The sequence below is a fragment of the Leucopleurus acutus genome, assembly GCF_964270905.1.
Source record: "Leucopleurus acutus genome assembly, chromosome: 11".
NCBI classification, from domain to species: domain Eukaryota; kingdom Metazoa; phylum Chordata; class Mammalia; order Artiodactyla; family Delphinidae; genus Leucopleurus; species Leucopleurus acutus.
The window spans coordinates 31,511,445-31,538,770 of NC_139152.1; the positions used below are offsets into that span (position 1 = coordinate 31,511,445).

A 27,326-nucleotide genomic window follows, 5' to 3' on the forward strand; every position below is an offset into this window, starting at 1 on the left:
AATTCATTGATTTTTTCTAAATGTTTTTGGTTAAGTCTTTAGGATTTTCTACATGAAAGATCATATTATCTGCAAAGACAATTTTACTTCTTCCCTTCTGGTTTGAATACCTTTATTTCTTTGTCTTGTCTGTTGCTCTATCTAAGATTTCCAGTACTTTGTTGAATGAGAATGTTCAGAGTGGGCACCCTTGTCTTGTTCCTGATCTTAGAGGGAGAGCTTTCATTCTTCACCATTGAATGCGATATTAACTCTGAGTTTGTCAAATGTGGCCATTATTATGTTGAAGTATGTTCCTTCTAGATCCAGTTTGTTGAGAGTTAATATTATGAAAGGATATTGCATTTTGTCAAATGCTTTTTCAGCATCTATTGAGATGACCATATGATATTTGTTTTTCATTCTATTAATGTGGTGTATCATATTTATTGATTTGCAATGTTAAACCATCTTTGCATCCCAGGGATAGGCTAAAGGCTCATCAATATTATCTTTACAAATAATCAGTTCTTAGTTTTATCAATCTTTTCTATTGGTCTTCTGGTTTCTATTTCATTTATTTCTGCTCTTCTCTTTATTATTTCCTTCCTTCTGCAAACTTTGGACTTTATTTGTTCTTCTTTTTCTAGTTCCTTTGAGATGTAAAGTTAGTTACTTGAGATCTCTTTTTTTCTTAACTTATTGCTATAAATATCCCTTTTAGAACTGCTGTTGCCGCATCAGATAGGTTTTCATATACTGTATTTCCATTTTCATTTCTTTCAAGATATTTTAATTTCTTTTTCGATTTCTTCTTTGATCCACTGGTTGCTCAAGAGTGTGTTGTTTAATTTCCACTATTTGTAAAATTTTCAGCTTTCCTCCTGTTATTGATTGCAAGTTTCATGTTGTTATAATGGAAAAATACTTGGTATGATTTCAATCTTCTTAAATTTGCTAAGACTTATTTTTGTCCTATCATATAATATTCTTAGAGAATGTTCCGGACATGATTGAGAAGAAGTGTATTCTGCTGGCATAGGATGGAATGTCTGTATATGTCTACTAAATCCATTTGGTCTAAATATTGGTTCAAGTCCAATATTTCCCTGTTGATTTTCTGTCTGGATGATCTACCCACTGTTGAAAGTGGGGCAGTGAAGTCCCTAACTATTAATTTATTGCTGTCTATCTCCCTTCAGATCTGCTAGTATTTGCTTAATATATTAAGGTGCTCTGATGTTGAGTGTACATATATTACAACTGTTATATCTTCTTGATGAATTGACCCCATTTTTATTATATAATGACCTTCTTTGTCTCTTTTTAGCAATTTTGGCTTAAAATCTAATTTTTCTGATATAAGTATAATTATCCCTGCTCTCTTTTGGTTTCCATTTAGATGGAATAACTTTTTCCATCCCTTCACTTTCAGTCTATGTGTGTCTTTAAAGCTGAAATGAGTGTCTTATAATGTCTTATAATGCAAATAAGTTGGGTCTTTTTTTTCATCCATCCAGCCATTCTATGTCTTTTGATTGGAGAAGTCAATATATTTACATTCAGACTAGTTATTGACAGGTAAGGATTTACTAATGTCATCTTATTGTTTTCTGGTTGTTTTGTCTCTTGTTCCTTTCTTCCTCTCATGTAGCCTTCCTTTGTGAATTGGTGATTTTCTGTAGTGGTATGCTCTGATTTCCTTCTCTTTATCTATTGGGAATCTACTGTAGGTTTTTGCTTTCTGGTTCCTATGAGGCGTATATAAAACTTCTTGCAAGTTTTACTCTCCCCCTTTTATGTTTTTAATGTCATAATTTTCCTCTTTTTATATTATGTATTCATTAATAAGTTGTACTAGTTATAGTTATTTTAATACTCTTGTCCTTTAACCTTTATACTAAGAGTTAGATGGTTAACACACCACCATAATACAGTATTAGAGTATTATGAATTTGACTATATATTTACATATACCAGGGTTGTATATTTTCATATGTTTTCCTGTTACTAATTAGCAGCCTTTCATTTCAATTTGAAGAACTCCTTTCAGCATTTCTTGTAAGGCATGTCTAATGAACATGAATTCCCTCAGCTTTTATTTGTCTGGGAAAATATTTCTCCTTCATTTCTGAAGGCTAGCTTTGCTGATAATGCACTTTCTTAAGTCTGAGAAATGTCTTTTATTGCTCAGGGTATAGCTATATTTAAGAACTGTATCTATATTATAAATGAAATCTAAAATAGTGAAAAATATAAAATTTATGTATACAATTTTATCTGCATTAAAAGAGTAGATTCTATGATGTAACAGAATATTTTCCTCATGATTCTATGCTTTAAAACCTAAATAAGAAATTAAAATCGGTCTACTTAATGCATTAATGTCTGAAACTTAAACTTTGGCAGTATTATTTAGTTTTCAGATCCAGAACATTTCCCAAAAGTATTCTAAAGCACAGACAGAAAGAGACAATGATTCTGCTGTCTGTTATCTATTTTGTGTTAAATATAAGTATTCATAGCACTGCTCACATCCAATATTTTTTACTGCCAATACAGTTCTTCATCCTTCTACACTTCAGATAGCTTCCTACTACTCTGATAGGTCTTACTTTAAAGAAAAAACCCCACAAAGCCTCATCTGCATAATTACAACATATGATCTAAAAATTAGTCCATTGGGCAGGACTGTACAAACACTTTCTAACAAAGGAAGAAGAGGAAGAGAGATGTGATAGCATCATACTTGATGTAACTTTTATATTTGCTCTTGTAATATAATTTCAGCATAGGTGCTCTACTACGTTCCACAGAATAGTCCTCTAACACAGTAGGAGTACTTTTGTGATGTCGACCTAACCCAGGGTGATGACAGATGGAAAAATTACTGGGTCAGATGAATTTAATTTTAATTTTATTTGAATTTAATTTTCTCTCACCCACAATGAATATTCCAAATTTTCAAGTATAACTTTCTGTTTAGACATCTGTAAATTGTTATGAAGGAAGATAGTTTAAAACTTCAGAAGAAAAATGTTCCTTTTAAATATTTCTATGCTTACTTTTACACTCATTATTAGAGTAAAATATTTTTAATTAAGGTAGTTTCAAATCATTAATTAATTATATAACAGAATTGTGATAAAGATTATTTCACAGAGGCTCTTAAAACATAATTGAACAATTTTAGAACATATGAACATATGCAGCCTGATGGAAAGACTACTATACTATCCAAGAACTATTAATTTTTTTGTGAGAAGAGATAATCTGACATCTAAGGCAATATACTTACTCTTTGGACTAGCCTGCTACTCCTTTAGACTAACATCTATAGTCTTTGAATGTTCATTACAATGATGTGAAAATGAAAAGAATTGTTATTATCCTGGAAACTATTATAATCAAAGCAGTAATAAAACTTTTAGGATAATTTTTATTTCCTTAATTGCATCTCTCAATAAAAACATGCTTAAAGATTACCTACAGAAGAGCTTAAGGAATCAAGATAATTCAAAAGCAAAAGGAAATTGTTCATTGTGATATAAGAAACTTTACCTACCTTTGTGGAATATAGAACATATGTTGTGGAGGTGGTTTATATAGGATTCCTTCATACACAGGCCAGAGCCCACTTAAAATTCTGAAGAGAGAACTTTTCCCACAACCATTGGGACCAGTTATCAAAAGATGCATTCCTTCTTCTACCTAACATAAGAAATAAAATTAGAAATTACAATATGTAAAAATGGTTTCATTTGGCAGCATTTAAAAGGGATTTGTTTTTAAACTTTCAAACACATGATAACCTAGGATGGGCAAGGAATCAAAGAAAAATATATCGGGATTGAGACCATCAAATCTGGCTTTTGACTATGCTCTGACGCTAAAAGCATCACAAAATAATCCAATTCCAAAGAAATGGATCTTCTTCAAATGAGCACTGACTTCCCAAAATTTTCATTGAGGTCTTGCCATCACATACTACACAAATACATAGGAACATAACCACGTGGAAATAAGAAATTGGAAAAATTTAATTTAAATTAAAATACATTGAATTTATTTTATTTATATTAATATTTGATTAAATTTACTTCAATTAAGATACAACTTTGCTGTATTTGTAAGTTGGAGTTCTACAAGTCAGCTGGGTTGTTTAATTCAGTAGTCTGAAATGTTACAGAAATTACAAAAGCCCATAATGAGAGACATAAAATGATTCTAATTTTGGTTTATTCACAGATGGAGAAAATACGTTTATGAAATTAAGACAGAGACAAGCAAGAAGACTGTAATTTAGTCTTATGTCTAGGGATGAATTAAGCTATTTATTGATTGTTGATTGGATGATTCTCTTAGAATCTTTCAGCTTATTTATCATTTAAACAGTTAAATTTCATGACTTCTTATTCCACCCAATAGGATCAGGAAGTTGTCAATGTGCTATCTTAAAGGTATTGTAAGGGTCAAGAAAAAGGAACATTATTTAAAACTCTGATTTACTTCTAAGAACAAATGATATTTTATAATCAGTGACTAAATAATGAATATAGTATGAAAGTACGAGAGGCAGAAATTTACAGTATGCCTGTATATATAGCTTTGTACAGTATTAGATACATATATCTAAGGTCCATGATGTAGAATACATTATGTTGAAAACTCAAAGGTGAAAGAGCATTATATTACTTGTATTATGTCAGTATAAGGAACCATATCCATGTATATCCATTACTCATTTGCCGTGTATAACATAAGCTAAAATATTTTTGCTGAAAGAAGGTGGTAGGGAGAGGAAGCGGGGGAGGGAGGAAGGGAAGGAAAAAAAGGTTGATATGAAGGTTAGATAAAAGAACTAAGAATGTATGTAATAAATATATGTAAAGCAAAAATGGTTCAGATTTATATTCTAAGTAATTAGTCATTTCCTCAGCAAACATTGATTGAATATCTAAATGTGCTTGACATTCAGGCACAGAAGTTACAGTGCTGCTCAAGACAAAGTCCCTGTTCTTATGGAGCTTACATTTCAATGGCAAAGATGGCAATAAACACATGAACAAAAAATTAACTAGTCGTAAATGCTATTATGATAGCAAAAATGGAAGATGTGTTAGGGAAAGATGGTGGCATTGTGAGGTTGGCAGGGGAAGGGGGCTTCTTTTGATTAGGTGGTCAGGATAGTCCTCTTTGAGGAGATACCATTTTGCCTTAGCCTGGTGACAAGAAGCAACAAGTAAGATCTGGTGGAAGAGCATTCCAGGCAATAAAGATAGCTACCACAAGGACATAAGACAGGTGCAAGCTTGAGTCTATAAAATCTGACCACAGATATTTTTTCTCCCTAATTGTAGGCAAACTGAAATGCCATTTTAATAGAATAAAGTTAAAAAAAATCCTGGGAAGAACCCAGAAAGGGTTTTGTGATTTGCTCTGCTCTTTCAGTAGAGAGAGGATTAAGAAAGTTTAATTTTATAGAAGCATAAACACTTTTCCAATGATTTTTTAAAGGTATGTGCCATGGAAAAGGTATATAAACAAAATATTTAATAGGGTCATTCTCTACTAGGAATTCTCAGAAATTTAACACATTTTGAGTCATAATAGAAGACTTTTCTACATTCATATTATTTTTTAGCATAAGTTCTCTGATGTTTAGTAAACAGTGTGAGGCAAAAGAATTCCCACATTTACTGAAATTTTCTTCTCCAAATGGTTTTTTAATTCCAAAAGGCTAACATAAGAATGAGAATGTTTTCCTCTAGAAACCTGTTTATTTATCAATCCATGCAGAGGAACAAAATTTTGTATTATACTTTGGGGACCTGAGACTTTAAATAAAACTCCCTGTCTGACTCAGAAATAAATAATTATCATAAAAGTATACTATATTAACATATACCTTTGTAGAACCTCAAAATTTATGACACTTTCACTAGATTAAGTATTTTAAAATTCATTTTATATAAAAATATACTGAGCTCTGAATTTTTTCACAGAAAGAGTGTTATGTGTCCACAATAATGTATTTAGTTAGTAGGTGGCAGAATTCAAGACTCTTCCTCTATTTAATAAATGGAGCAACAAGAATTGATATTATGAAACCTAACCTGATGAAAAACCTCTATACAAAATCATACATTAAAAATTGCTAAAGTATTAGCAAATAGTTAAATATCCCATGTAGGCCTCTTCAAAGGCTTTATTTTAAATCTACTTAAGATTATGCTGCATCATTAGCACCTTATTGCTACTCTACAGGTCCATTAATGGAAAAATAGAGCCCAACCAAATTGTAGTTAAAATACAATTTCTCTTAGGTTTATTAACACAGAATTTCTCCCTGTTCAGTACTTCTCATCCTCTTCCAGCAGGCTTATGCATTTTCAAATATATCTTTAATAATTAAACCTAGGCTAAGGTCCATATTAAAATCATTAAATGCACATATAGGGTCATGTTTCTAATTCTGTTATCAAGTCCAATCATGTCATTGTTTGAACTAAGCACAGATAACTCCATTATACTTATCAGCAAATTATTTTGTACTTGAATTCCAAAATGTGTGTTTGAATTTTACAATACTTTAAACCAGGGTCTCAGATTTATTAGCTATTTTTGCACCTTAGTTTTTGTAATCAAGACAGAGTATTAAATAACAAATAACCATTATTCTCAACAGAATTAAAAGCTAAATTCCAATTCATGAATCTTCTGATCATTTTTTCCTAATAGAAGATGTGATTATTGAAAATATAAATTAAATTTAGAGAATATAAACTTGCTGATGACTTCTCTCATATTTTAGTAAATATATAACAATATAGGCTTGTATTTTTTGAGTAACTCCTATAAGGAAAAAAAATAAAATGTATTTCCAGATATTAATTTCTGAAGAAATTTCCTATTGTTCCCAAAAGTTACTTTGTACAGGCTCTCAGTGTACTCTAATTTTGATTTTCAACCAGGCCATAAAGCGGTAGAAATCAAATTTTTCTTTCTCTCTGCTTTCTGAGGAAGTAACTGCTTCTGTAATTGAGCCTCTATGCATACCTTTCTCGATTTCCCCTCCTTTCCATATGCTCCTCCAAGTATTTAATATAAAGTACATGAATTCTGAGTTGTTTTGTATTATTGTGTTGGCAACAATCAGAAGATTCTTGAATATCATCTTACTTTGAACTTTAGCTTGGAAGCCACCACTTCTCCCGTTGGTGTAATTATGGGAACATTTTCACAAATAATTCCATGATCCACATCAATAACTTTTCCTATAAGTTAAGGAAGAGTTTAAGTTTCAAAAGCTATCATGTGTTATTGCTAATTAAATAACTTAAAGTATAATGTAGCATAACAGATAAATTCACTATAAAGATAATTCACATTAATGAATCATAGAAATAAATGTAAATATAGACATCTATATCTAAAGAAAGTCTAATGTAAATTTGCACATTTTGACATATCTATTTGGAAAATCTTTCTCAGAAATATTATTTTACTGTAATATGATGTTAATATCATAATAAGAGCAAAGCTAAACTCTATCTGGTATAACCCAGCCACACTGTTTATAACTACTTATTTCTCTCAATTAAACTTTCCTATAGAAAAAAACAGTTGTAAAAAGGAAATTAAGACATAGAAAACTAATTTTTAAAACTATAATAACCAAACCAAATGACAGAATGATGGAGAACAGTATGACATTAGCTCTAATTCTGTTATTTGAATTTTAAATGCAAACAATTCATTTTGCCATATGTGCAGTTTCTAAAAATAATTCTAGACATTTTGTCCTAAATAAAAGTAGCATAATATTTTTTATGGTAACATTAGTCACTACTTCTCAAAATGCAACACTAACTTTAGGAATAACTGTTTAAATAACTAAATGTTGGTTCCTTACATCTGTTCAAAGCTATCTTCTAAAAAACTTTGGTTCTGTTGATAAACATTTAAATATAGAAAAAATATAAAAACATTTGAGTTTAATACCTTTGATTTCCAATGTCTCACTGAGGGGTAATTCTATGTTAACTCCACTCTTGCTATGGTTTTCAGACTCTTGCAAGACAGCAGTTCTCTTATAAATGCCTCTTTTTACTTCATCAAAGACCCAAAACATGTTGTATACTCGAGCAGTATAGCCTGCTAATTCAGTTATCTAAAACCAACATAGGGAGATAAAACAGTATACTCAAGACAGACTTTTAAACAAATATGCAATCATATAAGCTTCTTGATTTAATGTTAAAGATCATATTTTATTATACTTGAAAAGTAGATAGTACATCTGATAACTAAAGCCAGTAACACTAAAAAACTTACCAAGAAAGCAGCATAGCAAGTTGACAGCTTAAGTTTGATTGGAATTAAAAAACACATAAAAATTATTCATTCACGTCAGGGTTCAAAGTGAAATGTAAAGACTTCAGAATATTAGTGAGACTTAAAAATCTTTCAATCAATTTTCTGATTTGGCCCCTGTTTGCAAGAAAATTTGATTTCCAGAAATTAGAAGTTTTGTGAAAAGCTTAAATCCATTCAGTGAAATAATGATTCTTTATTTTGATATCTTTTTTCAATTAAAAATAGATTTTAAATAGAAGAAAAATGCATATTTTTCTTATTATGAAATGACATTTCTTAGTCAAACTGATTGTCAAAATTCCTAAGTTTAGTCAGAGAAAATACCCCTGCTAGTGCATACCAATATTGGGTGTGACCTCAGTGAAAAGCTTTAAATCCTTTTCAGTCCAAATCCCACAAAATTCAGCTTCTTTTCAAGCCAAACATGATTTATATGCCCAAAGAAAAATATTAAATATGACTTTTTTTCTAGATGAGATAAATCTCTGCTTTAGTTCAAAAGGCTCAATAGAGTGGTATATTGCTCCTATTCTGCCAGTTGTCCAATTTAGGTTGAATCTCTGCTGCTTTTCTATTAAAAGAACACCTTGTTATCAAGGTGACTCATCTGAAAGGTGACTCATGGCCTGTCAAGACCATCTTTCTCAGTGAAAAGGAAGCAACAAAAACCATTCCCTTACAGAACTGTTTAGTAGGAAATTGGTATCAATAAGCAAGGCATGTCACTAATAAATGTCTCTTAAACAATAAACTATGGACTAATACATTACCAACATTGTGTAAGATTTTTGTGTGTGCAAAACTTAAACAGTGAATGAGCAGGTATTATTGTTAAAAGCTTTCTACCACATGTCTCTACTGTGTGAGAGGTCTATAATTAGATTAGTATTTCATTTCTATATATTAATGTTATAGCTATTATATAGGATAATTTCTAAACTGTTATCTAGAAGAATCTCTTGAGTTCCCAAGTAGAGGAAATCAGAACTAAGGATTAACAAAATATGGATCCAAAAGAAACCTAAGTAAATATAGTTGCATTAAAAAAGTCTGAAACAAATGTGGAGGTCAATTAAAGAAAGGCAGGGGGCATTGAGTTAGTAGACCAGGATGCAGGGATGAATGGACAAAGAGTGTCAAAAAAAAAAAAAGAAATGAGAATGTGACTGTGGACAAATTACTTTGGGATATAAGACAAGGGGGTTTGTCTAAAAAGAAACCTTGTTCCCTCTAGAGCTAGTGGAGAATCCATGATGCTTTCATGTGCTTTCACAGGAGTAATAAGATTCTTTAGAGGTAAAAGTTCTATGATTCAATGTACATACAGGCAAAATGAATTGAATGTGAGATATATAAAAATTTTGATTTCTCATTTAACTTTAATAATAAGTAATTTATTAGCTGAAAAAGCTATCCCCAAAACTGTGTCTCCAGATTATCAAAATTACTATTTGAAAAAAACGTTTTAATTGAGTTGTCTTGCTTTGTGGCCCTAAACAACTGGTTTTACCTTTTTTAAAAAAACCCAATTCAACAAATCAGTTGTTAAATGAGATTGAAAAGTTTTGTCAGCAAATCACAAACTTTGCAACTATCTTATATAATTTATTCAAGGATAATTTAATAGGTAGCTAAATTTATAATGATGCTCTGGCAATTTATATTGATACAAAAGCCACAAGAGTAATTAATAGTGAGAATGACTGTCCATGGGAATATTATTTAATATCTGAATTGAATAAAGTGATTTTTAATCTTAACCCTGTGCTATCTGTAGGTCTTATTACCATTCTCTCAGCAAATATCTACTGACCATATACAATATTCCAAGCATTAAAATAGATATTAGGAATGTAAAGATGAATAAGATAGTTCCTGCTTTCCACTCAGCGTCTTATGCAAAAGACAGATAATTATAATGTGGTAAATAAAGCATCAGATGTACTATGAACACAGAGGAGGAAGACCCAGACTCTGCAGGGAAGTCAGAAAGAAAGTAGAATCACAAAAGGGTTTTTTATACGTGGTTGGTAAGGCTTGACTTGTCCTGAAGTATAAGTAAAAGTTTGCAAGGTATATAAGTAATATTATTGGCTAACACTTATTAAAGTGCTTACTATCAAAACAACTCTACAAAGTCATCACTATCATTATCCCCATTTTACAGATGAAGAAACAGACACAAACAGGTCAAGTTCATATAATTTGTAAATACTGCAGCAAGAATTTAGATTTAGGCACTCTGGCTCCAAAATCCATACCAAAGGACATTTTAGTAAAATTTAAGAGCAAATATGTCATACTATAGACAGAAAAAGGAGTTGACAATTGAGAGTATAAAAACTGAAAGGTATTAGCAGCAATAGACTTGGGAGTTGTTGTCCTTTATCTTGATTATACTCTTAGCAATTTTTGGTAGAGAAAAGATGTTTCCAAAATAATAAACATATGTGGTAATTTACATTTTTGCTTGATTTCCATATATCTTATTTTAATCAAATTGATAACAAGAAATGCAAGTACCTCTTTGTATGAAGACATAATCCTTTCAATAGCATCAGCTCCAGAGGCCAATAAATTTCGAGCAGTGGTAAACGCTTCTGTCCGCTCACTAACCATAGCTTGCTTTCGATCATCCTCTAGATCTAAAAGCAAATTACAAAACTGTTGAATTTTTTAAGTAACTAAATGTTTTGTTTTGTACTATGAGACTGTGACTAAAACAACCGCATGAAAATTTTTCATTAGTATCAGCAATTTCCTAGAAATTAATGAATTATTTAAAAAATAGTGTTTGTACCAGATTTTATTTAAATCTTCCTTTGTCTTATTATTTTTCTAGAAGGAGAGTTAGAAGAATTAAATCTATAGAAATTAAGACTATTTTCATTTAGCATTCTTTCAACCCTTACCAAAGTCAACGTCCTGCCCTTATTAGAGCTAGGTAATAAAATACTACTGATTCAGTCAATAAAATACCATTAACTAGAATCTAAGCAAATATTTCAAGTGTGATTTCTTTAATAGAAATGCAAAGTAGCTGACCCTCATAATCTAGCTCTGTCTACCTGTTTCAACTTTCACCCTACAGTTTAGCAACACCCCAACCATGCAATATTCTGCTTACTCTCTGGTATTTGCATATATAATATTTTCTGACTTTAATATACTTTCTTTTTTGCCAAGCTCTTTCTTAAAGAGTTAACTCTTTAGTACAGGTTTCCCTGGAAACACTTGTCTGGTTTTTCCAGTGGACTATAAGTTCTTTAAGGGGCAAGACTGTATTTTATTCATTATTCCTAGTACTCACCAGAGTGTCTAGAACACAATACTCCTTAATGTGTATTGAATGGATGGATGGATAGATAAATATCCTAAATTACTGTCAACGCAGAATTATGGTTAAAAGCCAGAAGTCAGACTAGGTTAGAGTCCAGACTCTACTACTTATTGGCAAGTAGTAAGGTTAGTAGAGCAAGCCACTAATCTTCTCCATGCTACTTCCTCATGTGTAAATGAGGGAATTAATAGTACTATCTCAAACAATTCTATCTCAGAGGGTTGTTGTGAGATTTAAAGGGGAAATGTAAACAAAGTGTTAGCCTAATCCATAGTTTATAATAATTGCTCTTAAATGTTAGGTGTTATTACTTTCTCTAAGTGTTATTGTTATTATTGTTATTATTATCTACTCCATTTAGTATTATTCTTTAAAATTATTCTTTCCAGGTCATTACTTTAATCTTGGCATCAGTTTGATTCTCTATCCAGTCTTTCTATGGACTATCACCAAAATTCTAAATTGAAAGCTGTAAATTAATGAAGAAATTAGAATAATATAAATAGCCATGAGCCCACTTTGCTATTTATTTTGCTTGGATTTATCTCAGTGAAAAGGTTTTTTTTTTTTTTCTCCATGACATGCAAATATTTAACATGTGCCCTGCTATAACTACTGGATACTTTCACCTTTACTTGCTCATAGACAGCTCAGCTGAGTTTGAAAGAGATCCATGCATAATATAAGGTAAAATTCACTCAGCAGATATTTACTGAACAGCAGGATTTACAAGAAATTAGGCAAGGTGTTACAGGATATGCAAGGATTAAATGTAATTTTCAGATTCTTTCCTTAGGAAGCTTACAGTTTGATAGGAGAAAGAAGACAAGTTCCCAAATAACAATGCAGGGCAGCCTATGAGGAGAGTTAATATGACACATTTGAAGGATGCAAAAATAATTTCTCTGCAAGAGACAAGAAATGCTTCATGGAGGAGTAGACTGGGAGTGAGGCCTTGAAGACTGCATACAATTTTAAAAGATCACAAGTACAGCATAAGCAATGTCTCAAAGAAGGGAAATTTCAAGCAATGCCAATTGAATAATAACCTGGTCAAGTTACAGTATGGGTTGGTGTTAAGCACTGATTTTACTTGTGTATCAGAAAAACCATGAGTTCATGGGAACCTCCCAGTTCTAGAGTTAAGTACTGCTCTAGAAAACTATCTTTAGTTCCCTTGAAGTTAGTCTGTTTCCTTGAAGAATGAAAAAAGAAAGGCTTTGACTGTTAGTATAAGTGATGAGAGAAAGACCTGAATGGCTAAAATGGCTGGGAACAGAATGTAGATATTCTTAAACACATTTAAATGTGGGATAAAATTTAGATAGCCACAAAAAATTAACAAAGGATTCTTGCAAGCTACCAAAATAGTAACTGCTGTATCAGTTAAAGTGCTAAGAATAGTTCTGGCTCAGAGAATCTGGCTGATGATCTAAAATAATTATGGGATTTTATGAATTTGGGTTAAAAGTAGTTTGAATAATAGCTTTCACTGATAGCCTCTGTTAAGAAGAAATAAAACTGATCAGAAGAAAAGAACTACAATACTGCAGCTTGTGAAACAAAAAACACACTCACAGAAAGACAGACAAAATGAAAAGGCAGACAACTATGTACCAGATGAAGGAACAAGATAAAACGACAGAAAAACAGTTAAATGAAGTGGAGATAGGCAACGTACCAGAAAAAGAATTCAGAATAATGACAGTGAAGATGATCCAGGACCTCGTAAAAAGAATGGAGGCAAAGATTGAGAAGGTACAAGAAATGTTTAACAAAGACCTAGAAGATTTAAAGAACAAACACCTAGAAGAACTAAAGAACAAACAAACAGAGATGAATAGTACAATAACTGAAATGAAAAATACACTAGAAGGAATCAATAGCAGAATAACTGAGGCAGAAGAACAGATAAGTTACCTGGAAGACAGAATGGTGGAATTCACCGCCATGGAACAGAATAAAGAAAAAAGAATGAAAAGAAATGAAGACAGCCTAAGAGACCTCTGGGATAGCATTAAATGCAACAACATTCGCATTACAGGGGTCTGAGAAGGAGAAGAGAGAGAGAAAGGACCCGAGAAAATATTTGAAGAGATTATAGTTGAAAACTTCCCTAACATGGGAAAGGAAATAGCCACCTGAGTCCAGGAAGCACAGAGAGTCTCAGTCAGGATAAACCCAAGGAGAAACATGCTGAACACATAGTCACCAAATTGAAAAAAATTAAAGACAACGAAAAATTATTAAAAGCAACAAGGGAAAAATGACAACTAACATACAAGGGAACTCCCATAAGGTTAACAGCTGATTTCTCAGCAGAAACTCTACAAGCCAGAGGGAGTAGCATGATATATTTAAGGTAATGAAAGGGAAGAACCTACGACCAAGACTACTATAGCCGACAAGGATCTCATTCAGATTTAACGGAAAAAGCAAAAGCTTCACAGACAAGCAAAAGCTAAGAGAATTCAGCACCCCCAAACCAGCTCTACAACAAATGCTAAAGGAATTTCTCTAAGCAGAAAACACAAGAGGAGAAAAGGACCTACAAAAACAAACCCAATATAATTAAGAAAATGGTAAAAGGAACATACATATCGATAATTACCTTAAATGAGAATGGATTAAAAGTTCCAACCAAAGGAAACAGGCTCACTGAATGGATACAAAAACAAGACCCATATATATGCTGTCTACAAGAGACCCACTTCAGACGTAGGGACACATACAGATGGAAAGTGAGGGGATGGAAAAAGATATCCCATGCAAATAGTAATCAAAAGAAAGTTTGAGTACCTATGCTCATATCAGATAAAATAGACTTTAAATTAAAGAGTGTTATAAGAGAAAAGGAAGGACACTACATAATGATCAAGTGACCAATCCAAAAAGAAGATAAAACAATTATAAATATAAATGCACCCAAAATAGGAGCACCTCAATACATAAGGCAAATGCTAATGGCTATAAGAGAGGAAATCAACAGTAACACAATAATAGTGGGGGACTTTGACACCTTACTTACACCAATGGACAGATCATCCATACAGAAAATTAATAAGGAAACAGAAGCTTTAAATGACACAATAGACCAGATAGCTTTCATTGATATTTATGACATTCCATCCGAAAACAGCAGATTACACTTTCTTCTCAAGTGCACACAGAACATTCTCAAGGATAGATCACACTTTGGGTCACAAATCAAGCCTTGGTAAATCTAAGAAATTTGAAATCATATCAAGCATCTTTTCTGACCACAATGCTATGAGATTAGAAATGAATTACAGGGAAAAAATCGTAAAAAAACACAAACACAAGGAGGCAAAACAATATGTTACTAAATGATCAAGAGATCACTGAAGAAATCAAAGAGGAAATCAAAAACTACCTAGAGACAAAATACAATGGAAATACAATGATCCAAAACCTATGGGATGCAGCAAAAGCAGTTCTAAGAGGGAAGTTTATAGCTATACAAGCCTACCTCGGGAAACAAGAAAAATCTCAAATCAACAATCAGCTTTACACCTAAAGGAACTAGAGAAAGAACAAACAAAACCCAAAGTTAGGAGAAGGAAAGAAATCATAAAGATCAGATCAGAAATAAATGAAATAGAAACAAAGAAAACAATAGCAAGGATCAATAAAACTAAAAGCGGTTCTTTGAGAAGATAAACACACTTGATAAATCTTTAGCCAGACTCATCAAGAAAAAGACTGAGAGGACTCAAATCAATAAAATTAGAAATGAAAAAGGAGAAATTACAATGGACACCGCAGAAATACAAAGCATCATAAGAGACTACTACAAGCAACCCTATGCCAATAAAATGGACAACATGGAAGAAATGGACAAATTCCTAGAAAGGTATAACCTTCCAAGACTGAACCAGGAAGGAATAGAAAATATGAACAGACAAATCACAAGTAATGAAACTGAAACGATGATTACAAATCTTCCAACAAATGAAAGTCCAGGACCAGATGGCTTTAAATGTGAATTCTATCAAAAATTTAGAGAAGTGCTAACAGCATCCTTTTCAAACTCTTCCAAAAATTACAGAGGAAGGAACACTCCCAATCTCATTCTATGAGGCTACCATCACCCTGATACCAAAACCAGACAGAGATACTACAAAAAAAGAAAATTACAGACCAATATCACTGATGAATATAGATGCAAAAATCCTCAAAAAAATACTAGCAAACAGAATATAAAAACACATTAAAAGGATCATACACCATGATCAAGTGAGATTTATCCCAGGAATGCAAGGATTCTTAAATATACACAAATCAATCAATGTGATACACCATATTAACAAACTGAAGAATAAAACCAGTATGATCATCTCAATAGATGCAGAAAAAGCTTTTGACATAATTCAACACCCATTTATGATAAAAAACTCTCTAGAAAGTGGGCATAGAGGGAACCTACCTCAACATAATAAAGGCCGTATATGACAAACCCACAGCAAACATCATTCTCAATGGTGAATAACTGAAAGCATTTCCACTAAGATCTGGAAAAAAACAAGGATGTCCACTATTATTCAACATAGTTTTGGAAGTCCTAGCCACAGCAATCAGAGAAGAAAAAGAAATACAAATTGGAAAAGAAGAAGTAAAACTGTCACTGTTTGCAGATGACATGATATTATACATACAGAATCCTAAAGATGCCACCAGAAAACTACTAGAGCTTATCAATGAATTTGGTAAAGTAGCAGGAAACAAAATTAGCACACAGAAATCTCTTGCATTCCTATACACTAACAATGAAAGATCAGAAAGAGAAATTAAGGAAACAATCCCATTCACCATTGCAACAAAAAGAATGAAATACCTAGGAATAAACCTACCTAAGGAGGTAAAGACCTGTGCTCGGAAAACTATAAGACACTGATGAAACAAATCAAAGTGGACATATATACACTACCAAATGTAAAATAGCTAGTGGGAAGCAGCCGCATAGCACAGGGAGATCAGTTCCGTGCTTTGTGACCACCTAGAGGGGTGGGATAAGGAGGGTGGGAGGTAGACACAAGAGGGAGGAGATATGGGGATATATGTATATGTATAGATGATTCACTTTGTTATAAAGCAGAAACTAACACACCATTGTAAAGCAATTATACTCTAATAAAGGTGTTAAAAAAAAGATGACACAAACAGATGGAGAGATATATCATGTTCTTGGATTGGAAGAATCAATATTGTGAAAATGACTATACTACCCAAAGCAACCTACAGATTCAATGCAATCCCTATCAAATTACCTATGGCATTTTTCACAGAACTAGAACAAAAATTTCACAATTTGTATGGAAATTCAAAAGATCCCCAATAGTGAAAGCAATCTTCAGAAAGAAAAACAGAGTTGGAGGAATCAGGCTCCCTGACATCAGACTGTACTTCAAAGCTACAGTAATCAAGACAATATGGTACTGGCACAAAAACAGAAATATAGATCAATGGAACAGGATAGAAAGCCCAGAGATAAAACCACGCACCTATGGTCAACTAATCTATGACAAAGGAGGCAAGGATATACAATGGAGAAAAGACTGTCTCTTTAATAAGTGGTCCTGGAAAACTGGACAGCTACATGTAAAAGAATGAAACTAGAACACTTCCTAACACCATACACAAAATTAAACTCAAAATGGATTAAAGACGTAAATGTAAGACCGGACACTCTAAAACTCTTAGAGGAAAACATAGGAAGAACACTCTTTGACATAAATCACACAAGATCTTTTTTGACCCACCTCGTAGAGTAATGGATAAAAACCAAAAATAAACAAATGAGACCTACTGAAACTTAAAAGCTTTTGCACAGCAAAGGAAACCATAAACAAGACAAAAAGACAACCCTCAGAATAGGAGAATACATTTGCAAACAAATCAATGGACAAAGGATTAATCTCCAAAATATACAAACAGCTCATGCAGCTCAATATTAAAAAAAGAAACAACCCAATCAAAAAGTGGGCACAAGACCTAAATAGACATTTCTCTAAACAAGACATACAGATGGCCAAGAGACACATGAAAAGCTGCTCAACATCACTAATTAGAGAAATGCAAATCGAAACTACAATGAGGTATCACCACACACTGGTTAGAATGGCCATCATCAAAAAATCTACAAACAATAAATGCTGGAGAGGGTGTGGAAAAAAGGGAACCCTCTTGCACTGTTGGTGGGAATATAAGTTGATACAGCCACTATGGATAATAGTATGGAGGTTCCTTAAAAAACTAAAAATAGAACTACCATACCATCCAGCAATCCCACTACTGGGCATATACCCAGAAAAAAACATAATTCAAAAAGACACATGCACCCCAGTGTTCACTGCAGCACTATTTACAATAGCCAGGTCATGGAAGCAACCTAAATGCCCATTGATAGATGAATGGATAAAGAAGATGTGGTACACATATACAATGGAATATTACTCAGCCACACAAAGGAATGAAAATGGGTCATTTGTAGAGATATGGATGGACCTAGAGACTGTCATACACAGTGAAGCAAGTCAAAAAAAGAGAAACAAATATCGTATATTAATGCATGTATGTGGAATCTAGAAAAATGGTACAGACGAACCAGTTTGCAAGGCAGAAATAGAGACACAGGTGTAGAGAACAAACGTATGAGCAACATGGGGGGAAAGCCCAGGGGTTGTGGTGGGATGAATTGGGAGATTGGGATTGAAATGTATACACTGATATGTATAAAACAGATAACTAATAAGAACCTACTGTATAAAAATAAATAAATAAAATAAAATTCAAAAAAGAAATAACACTAGCACAGATGGACTGGTGTTTGGTATGGCATGGTAATTTCTATGTTGCTTTGGCAGACTATTATCTACTGGGTTTTCTCCATGCTTTCAAAATTACAAATTTGTAACAAAATTACAAATAGCTCTGGAAAGACTTCATTTGACTTATTCTACTGGTTTTTCTTTGGCAGGTAGTTTGAGAGCAGTGCAAGAGTATTTTGTCATGTACACATTAAGCAAATAACTTCTATGACAAGGCCAGATTCCTTAGTGTCAGAGATATAAATTCATGACCTAAAGCACTCGCCTATTTTGTATCCTAGGTAAACATATTTCATTTTCCTCACCAAATATTTAAAATATTTTTTCAAAAGTTCCACATTTAAGGATTTAATAGTTAACATATCTGCTCATTTTACTGCTACTTTTCATCACTGCTAATAATAAGTATGTACTGAAACAGTCACATCTGTTGCTATTTCACTGAAAAGATGAGAAAGAATTTTATAACTCAGGTTTAAGTCTATTAATTTTTAAAAGTTAAAAAAGTAGGCTATTCTTTTGTACTTTTATCCTTTGCTTTTCTAATCTGAGCTTATTTAATTTCATTTACATTTTACCTTTGTCATCTTGACAAATCTCAGCAAAAACTATAGCCTTACCCTACTTCATACCATATATAAATATCAACTCTAAATAGATTGATGATATCAATGTGAAAAGAAAAACCAATAAATTTCTAAAAGATAAAATTGGAGAGTACCTTTATGACCTTGGGTTAGACAAATGTTTCTTAAACAGGACATAAAACCATTAACCACAAAGAAAATGATTGATAAATTGAACTATATTAAAATGATAAGTTCTCTTGGACACTGTTAGGAGACTGAAAAAGGAAGAATCAAGTGGGAAAAGATATTTGAGATTTTGTGTGTGTGTGTCTGACAAAAGACTTATTACAGAATACATAACAGCTTTCACAAATCAATAAGAAAAAAACAGATAAGCTAATTTAAAATTAATTTTAAAAATTATCAGCACTTCATAAGAACAGCTATCCAAATGGCCAATAAATGAATAAAACGTGCTTAATCTTATTGGTCATCAAAGAAGTTAAAACTAAGACCACAGTAAAGTACCACGATACACTCACCATATGCCTAAGCTGAAAAAAATGCCTAAACGAAAAAGACTGATGTCAAACATTGACAAAGATGTGGAGCGACTAGAATGCTCATGCATACTATACGATACTATTTATAGAAGATTCAAAAACCAGTAAATATTAATGAATGGTCAGTAAAATAATTATCTTTGCTGTGGCATGGCAAGGGCAGGAGTAAGTGGAGTTGGGGTGGGGGGCTAATGATGAGGATAGGACTGGGAAGGGGTATGGAGGCTTCTGGCATGAAGGTAAGGTTCTATTTCTTCTGAGTCGTGATTATGTATATGTCTTAACTTTGTGACAATTGGTTGAGTGGTACACTAATGATTGTGTCTTGTTGAGATATGTGTTATACTTTAAAATCATAACTACATATATGCATAGCTACTTACAACTAAAAGTATGTCTTTGATATATATTGATAATTACTGTTATTGGTCGACAGGAGAGTAATCATATCTAAACTGACCTATAATATAACATTTTATTCGAATAATTTGACATTGGAATATGAGACATACTAATGCAGCAGGAGCTATGGATAGAATCTTGTTGCAGGTACATTTTGAGAATACAAACATCACCCATGTTACTAGGGTGATGGGTAGAATATAGTTCTATTCCTAAGAACAGTATCTCTCAGTTGCTACTTCTGATGTGCCACCTCACACTAGCAGATTACCAACACTGGCAGTGCCAGTGGCTTAGCTGCTTTCTTCCCTACTCGTTAGGTGTCTGTAATAAGGTCTGGCAGGAGAGACCTATAAGTAGCTTTCCCTGGCCTTGCCCAGAACTGCTCTTGATATAAAGAGAAGAAAAGTGGAAGTGGCCTATAACATTAAACAACTGAGATTATAGCTCCCAAGTAACTATTTTCTTCACATAATTTCAGTCTTTCTCTTAATATGAAGCAAATAAAGGGGTAATGTTCTCTATACAGATAATAGAGATGATACAAAATCAACTATTTCAATGCCTTTTTCAACCGTTTGCTCCCATGATTACTTGGTCTCAAATAAGTTAAGTCCCTTATAGAATAAGTTCTAATATAGCTAATATAGAGGCAGCATAGTGAAGGGGAAAAAAGCAAAGCACAAGGAACTACATAATGTCTTCTATCCTTAGTGTTTCCACTAACCATTTGTGTGATCTTAGGCATGCCTGGGGCTCCAGACTAGATCACCTGTAAGCTCCACTTCTGACATGAAAATGACATGATACCATATGCAGTTTTGTAATGTGAAGTTGAATATAAACATAATCCTGTCCTTACCGCAAGATTTTACTTAAAGTTGTAGCTAGATGGTGTAACCAATCTACTCCAGAACTGTTTTTCTTTTCTCCTCTCAAACAATTTATGTAGGCTATTCCTCCTATTTGCATCTTTACCTCCAACTTCCTAATCACTTTCAAATGCCTTGCTCTTTTAACAATGATCAGGCCAGCAAACATCTACTGAGCATTTCCTAAGATGCAGGCATTGCTATAAATTTTACACATGGAATTTTCCTTAATCTTCATAGCAACCCTGCTATAATTTCCCCCATCTTGGAAATGGGGAAACTGAAGCACAAAAAGGTTAAATGATTTGTCCAAAGTCACAGCCCAATAAGCAAAAGAGCCAGCATTTGAACCCAGGCAATCTGATACCAGAGCCCGCATAGTAAGAATGTAATAAATATTAACCGTTGCTTCCACCTAAATTCTTACTATTTGCCATGGACTGTTTCAAGGCACATGAAATACATTATTTATAATTTCATAACAATTCTGTAAAATATATATTATTATTCCAATAGTTAAGAAAGGAAAACTGAGGCATATAAAGTTTCTGTAACTTTCTTAAGGATGGATAACTACTAAATAGCAGAGTCAAGATTTGAACAGTGGCCTGTTTCTTCCTTTACTCTTCTCTTTCTTTCCTCTTTTCTGCTTTTTCTCCCTTTCCTCTTTGCCATCCCTCTTATTCATCCATTTTTTCCCATCTATTTTTGCATTAAAATATGTACTATCATGCGCTTAATTTATCTCTAATGTAAGAGACAACTCAGGGCATAAGTATAAATTAAGATTGAAGACTAGATTAGGATAGATAGTATTTAATTCCAAGATCTAAAGCCTCAAAGATAATATCATTATCTAAAAAAAAACTTAATTATTTTGTCTGAGTAAAATGATAACTTAGTGTTTTCATGTGGTATGTCATCATAAGTCAAATATATTTCATAAATACATACATACGAACATTATAAGCATACACACAGTAACCTTAGAAATTATAGAAGATATCAAGACACACTCTCTTAATATTATCATATGAATTCATTTTATTCTTCTATGAAATTCTTACATTGCTTTTCTTTTTATAAAATTTTCTTTTGAAAAGAAGCTTTAAGAATTATTTTCTTTCACTTGCATCAATGTGATTATTATCACAATTTCAATCTAAAATTTTAACGCTGTTTCTTTAATTTACTATTGTATTTTCAAGATTTGTAGGATTTATTTTAAAATATCTTATTACATCACCTACAGAAGATTGTTAGATTGTTTGCATACATTGTTTACTTCTTACTGGTCTCTGTGGGGTTAATTTGTCACCATTAATAGCTGCATTTTCTCTGTTCTATGTTGAATACTCCAGGGTTTTCTAATAAGACCGGTTCTTCCAAAGGCTAACAGAACACCACCATAATTTTGTCACTGGGGTAGTTTCTAATATACATTATACATGAAACTTTTAAAATATCCATACACTGATGGATAGATATTCACTATGAATATCTGACAATTTTGTTAAATTTCTTAGTAAAACTAATCTTAAGACCATACATTTTTGTGTTTTTTTCTCTAATACTCTTTTGAAAAAGCAATTTATTTTATTTCATTATGAAAAGATTAAATCTAAAAATACTAACAATGCCTTTTTCAATAGAAGCTTTTAAAAATGATTAAAACGAATTTTGAAAACATTAAATAAACAGATAAAATTCAGTTTTCCTAGTGGTCTAAATACACTATTAGACATTTGAGTTGCACAGTACATTTGGTATATGTATAGCACTTACCACAAGGGATTGACAAATCCTACTTTACCAAAATGAACAATTTTAGGTTAAGAATGACTCAAATTTGACAGGTGTTTTTGTGAGAATTGGTAAAGCATTAAAGCACTGTTTTAAAATATTAAAGCATATGTAATTTTTTACTTGTTTTTATTGGATGACTTCAAACAAATAACTATTAATACTTAGTTCTACACCAAAAATAACTGTAAAATAGTGTGAATTCTGTTACATTTTTCTTAGTGTTGCCTTTTGTTTTCTAGGCAATAATTGTCACCATGTCAATATTCTTGATACATGCTCTTGATACATTATTCTACTAAATCCTCACCACCCCACTCTGAAGTAGCCTTTCTGATTCTCATTTTACAGATGAGGAAACTGAGGTTTAGACAGTTTAATTAACATGACTAAAAGGACACAGACAGAAAGAGGGAAAGCAAAGACTTGAGCAAAGCTCTGTCTCACCACAAAGTCCATGTTTTTGTCTAGCTCTTTCAACACTAAGACCAATTTTGGTCAAGTGGTTTTTAAAGAGGAGGGGGAATATTTTACTTTGGAAAAAGAGAGGAAAATGCTGCTTCTTTAATTAATCCCCTTTTGTCCTGCCAATTAAGACCCAAACTCCCATCTCAAGTATTACATAACATTTTAATATTGTCCTCCTTGTCTTTATCTTTCTTAGTTGTTCCAAAGGATGAAAAATGTTGATTAAAAAAAACACTGGGACAGTGGTAGGATAGAATTAGACCCCTGAAACTTGACAATCCCTATCCCCACAATACCACCAAATAGGAGGTTTTCTATATTACCTACAAGTAGAGGAGACCTTGTTCCATGGCATGAAGCTCTCCCTGAAACAGTATTATTAGTTGTCTTATGTAGTCAACCAACTATTCAAATCACAAATCAGGGCAAATCTAGTTATAGAATATTTATAGACTAAATGCATGCTATGTGCAGAACTGAAATTTACAACACATGGGGAGACTTTCTATTATCCTCCTTTTGAAGGTATTAATTTGTGTTGAGTTGAACTGTAAACTAGAGAATCATTCTATATTAGGCAGTATAATTAAAATTGCTCAAGATCATCTCCCAAAAACACTACATCAGAGGTTTCTGAAATATCACAGAACTGGAAAGGTCTTTTGAGTCACTTCTTTCATATTGCTGGTCTTATTACTGGATGTTGCAAAGTCTGCCATTGTTTCTGACCATTAAGGACTATAGAATGATGACTACACAATTCACTGACATAACTCCAGCAGTGACACCTTAAAGAGAAATAATCAGAAACATATATTTAATATTAAGCATAAATGCCATTACCACCATCTGCAAAGCCAGTTGCAGTGATAATAGGTAGAGCCACCATAATTAGTCCACTGCTGCTCCAAACATACTTCATCAAGAACTGCTCTATCATAATGTACCACAAACGTTTGGATAAAATGAGGTTCATCTGATTTGCTAAAGCTTTGTAACTTTTCTGGAGTTGCTTCATTTCTACCTATGGAGACAAAAAGAGATAAGAATTAACCTAGTATGAACTATAAAAATAAATAACGTATGTTTGAGGACTTTCTTTAAAGATAATTACATATTATTTTGTTTTACTTAGTATACTATTATCTGTGATTCTAACAACCAATAAATACAGATTAATGTCAGAATTAGTCATTACTTAGTTGTAATCACACCTGTATTATTTTTTAAATGTCGATATTCAGTAAATATAATGTTAAATATAAATATATACAAGTGATTTATACTTATGTTTTCAAATTTATATGTATAAGGTGTTAAAATTAAATGATATTCCATAAGACATGAATAAACAGTTAGAACCTTATCCTTTTTGATTATAGCAAAAATATCTGAAAATAAACACATGACATGTTTATGTGTAATTAGACTCCACTTTTGAATTAACTCAATTTACTGGGTTTTGTCTTAAATGCAAGAAGCCTACAACATGCTATAATTTATATCACTGAGCTCAGTGATTCAAGAATGACATAAATATGATTACTACAACATATAAGCCAATTTTCAAGTGGGAATAGGAGTCCTAAATTTGCTTTAAATTTTCTTCTTCAGATTGGTACTACTATAAAATTCCTTTTTTTGTTGTTATTGATGATGTTTCAAAATTAAATAATTCTGCTTTTTAATTATAATACCATTTCAACTTTAGAATAACTTACTATTTCATTTGCCAAGTCATTTGTATTAAGATTTCAGATGCATCACCTTAAAAAGTCTTTAATGTACTGCAAGTTTATGTAATCAGGTTAACTATTTAAGGGACCTGCTTAATGTTGAAAATCTTTAATATTTAAAAATAACATTCTGGAGCTCCTTTTTTCCTCTTCATCTCTAATCTTAGCTTTTCCCTCTAAGCTAGACAAAATTTCATTTCACCACCTTTTTTAATTTGTGTCAAAACATGGTACTGAACATTAAGAGTAATGGAAATGCCATTTGTAAGCCACTCTCCTGCACTTCTTAGAACTGAGGAACTCCATCATGGACCAGGCATGCAAAACTGTCACACCTGTCTTTCATATGAAAGCACTTTTTTTTCTCTTGATAAACAAACAAACAAACAATACCATCCTAAATTTTCCATCTCAGTGGAAGTATGTTTACTTAGTTTCTAAACATATATTTTCTTCAATGTTCTAGGACCATCTACTTAGGATTTCAGTTTTAAGAAAATGCTTTAGAGATAATTCTGAGCATATTTGGATAACTGAGACTAAGTAGACTGTTTTAGAATGCTGAAAATGTTATTTTCATGAAACTTTAGAAAAGTTTGCACTGTACATATAATTCTTTAACAGCTTGTGATTAAAAAGGGTAATGAAGCATATATTTTAATACAGGTTTGAATGTCATAAGAATCTAAAACCCTAAAGAAGTGGGTCCATCAACAGTACAACAGATGGTATCTAGCACTGCAGTGGCAGCTTGAACAGTCTCACATTTCACCCGTCACCTTAATTTCTTTCTTACCTTATGTCCTCTGTAGAAGGCAATTTCTTCAACATTGGCTATAATTCTGGAGTGCACATACCGCAAATAGCCTTTCCTATGAGCTTCCTCAGCCACCAATTTACCAAATTTGGGAGAGCAGGCTTTTAACACTTTAGCAGTGGCATATACCACAAGCCCTGCTAAAAGGGTGGGCCCAATTGGGCTTGCTCCTCTGGATGTAGCAGTCTTGATGAGCGTATAGGAAGTCAGGATTACATCTAAAATAGGTTTGGTCAGATTGGAATACAAGTGAGCCACAGATTGAGAGAACATCATAATATCCTCAGTAAGAGACTGGTCAGGGTTTGCCAGCCTCCCATCCATATTGATCACCTTATAATAAGTCTGATTTGTAAAATAGGTTTCATAGGCATGGTCGACTAGGCGAGTTCTGAAGGCCAAGGCCAATTTGCCCTCTAGGTACCTTATTGCACTGTTGACAAAGGTGGCAGGGATGGCAATCATAAGCCACTTGATTAATTTGATGATGAAAGTCCGAGGCTTCTTTTCCACAATGCTTTTCACGATTTTTCCATCCAAACCAGCTACATAGATAGACAGAAAGGTTCTTGAGATTAGAGCTACCGAGTGGAGGCAGAGCCATCCTGTCTCAGTGGTCACAAGTTTAGGGAAGAGAATTTTCCGAAGTTCTAGTAGCTGTTTGAAAAAATCTGCATTCACTCCAGGCGAAGGTTTTTTACAAGTGGCCTCGGTGCAATGCAGTATTTCTCTATTCTCTGCAGCCGGGTAAGCTTCTTTTTTCTTCCAGTGGCCAGATTGCTTTAAACGCTTGCCAATGATGGGACAGAGGGTTTTCAGAGCATATGCTGCAGCCACCACGCAGGCAGCCCTTTTAGCAGTCCTCGATCTGGTCCATTTCACTCGATCAGCTGCTGCATTTAGCATATGTATCATTTTCCCAGTTACCCAAACCGGCTTCAGAAAGAATTGGTTTTAAAAGATCATGCTCCCCGGGAATCCCAAGCAAATGTTTCAGAAAGTTCTATAGCGTTCCATACTCTGCAGCGTTTCTCCTCTTCTGTTTTTTGTTTTTATTTTTTAAGATTTTGTTCTGTGACATGCAGCACAGCTCAGACTCCACTGCGTCTAGTGAGGATGATTCCCTCAGAAGCTCAAGCTGCACCAAGCAGCCCCAAGCTCCTCCCTCTCAGGCCCCTCATTGGCTGTAGGGGCGACGGGACCCCTGGAATCCTCGCCGCTTTCCTTTGAACCTTGAAAATGAAGAGAGAGCAAAACGAATTACATCCTTAAACAGTTCAGAGAGTTAAATGTTTATTTTTGGAGAGGTCGAATCAGGGCAGCTGCTGGCGACAAAACCTGCCCTAGCGACTGAGCATGCTCAGCGTCACTTAGAAACCCACAGAAGTTTCAGAAAATACATCACTTCTCTAAGGTTTCAGCAGATACCACAGAGGAAGAGCAAAAAGAAAGGGAGATTTCTAAGAGCTTAAAAACGAATGAGGGAGGAGGAACTGGGGAGATGAGGGAAGAGAGACAAGAGGATCAACATATAATGAAAAGAGTATGGA

At 33.1% G+C, this 27,326-nt stretch overlaps 1 protein-coding gene across 5 annotated transcripts in view; it reads right to left on the reverse strand.

Moving 5' to 3' along the window:
- The window catches only part of ABCD2 (ATP binding cassette subfamily D member 2), a gene marked incomplete at both ends in the record, with an annotated part of 76,189 nt that extends 49,498 nt beyond the window's left edge, over window positions 1-26,691 (reverse strand). For 2 of the 5 annotated variants that reach the window (XM_082850887.1, XM_082850886.1), the window contains 6 exons: window positions 3,545-3,690; window positions 7,162-7,256; window positions 7,984-8,152; window positions 10,882-10,997; window positions 24,067-24,247; window positions 25,756-26,691. In XM_082850887.1, the coding sequence (XP_082707013.1) occupies window positions 3,545-3,690; window positions 7,162-7,256; window positions 7,984-8,152; window positions 10,882-10,997; window positions 24,067-24,247; window positions 25,756-26,691 (1,643 nt within the window). Of the gene's footprint in view, window positions 1-3,544; window positions 3,691-7,161; window positions 7,257-7,983; window positions 8,153-10,881; window positions 11,004-24,066; window positions 24,248-25,755 lie in introns of all 5 variants that reach the window. The other 3 variants (XM_082850885.1, XM_082850884.1, XM_082850888.1) reach the window with 3 other exon arrangements.
- Window positions 26,692-27,326: the final 635 nt, after the last annotated feature.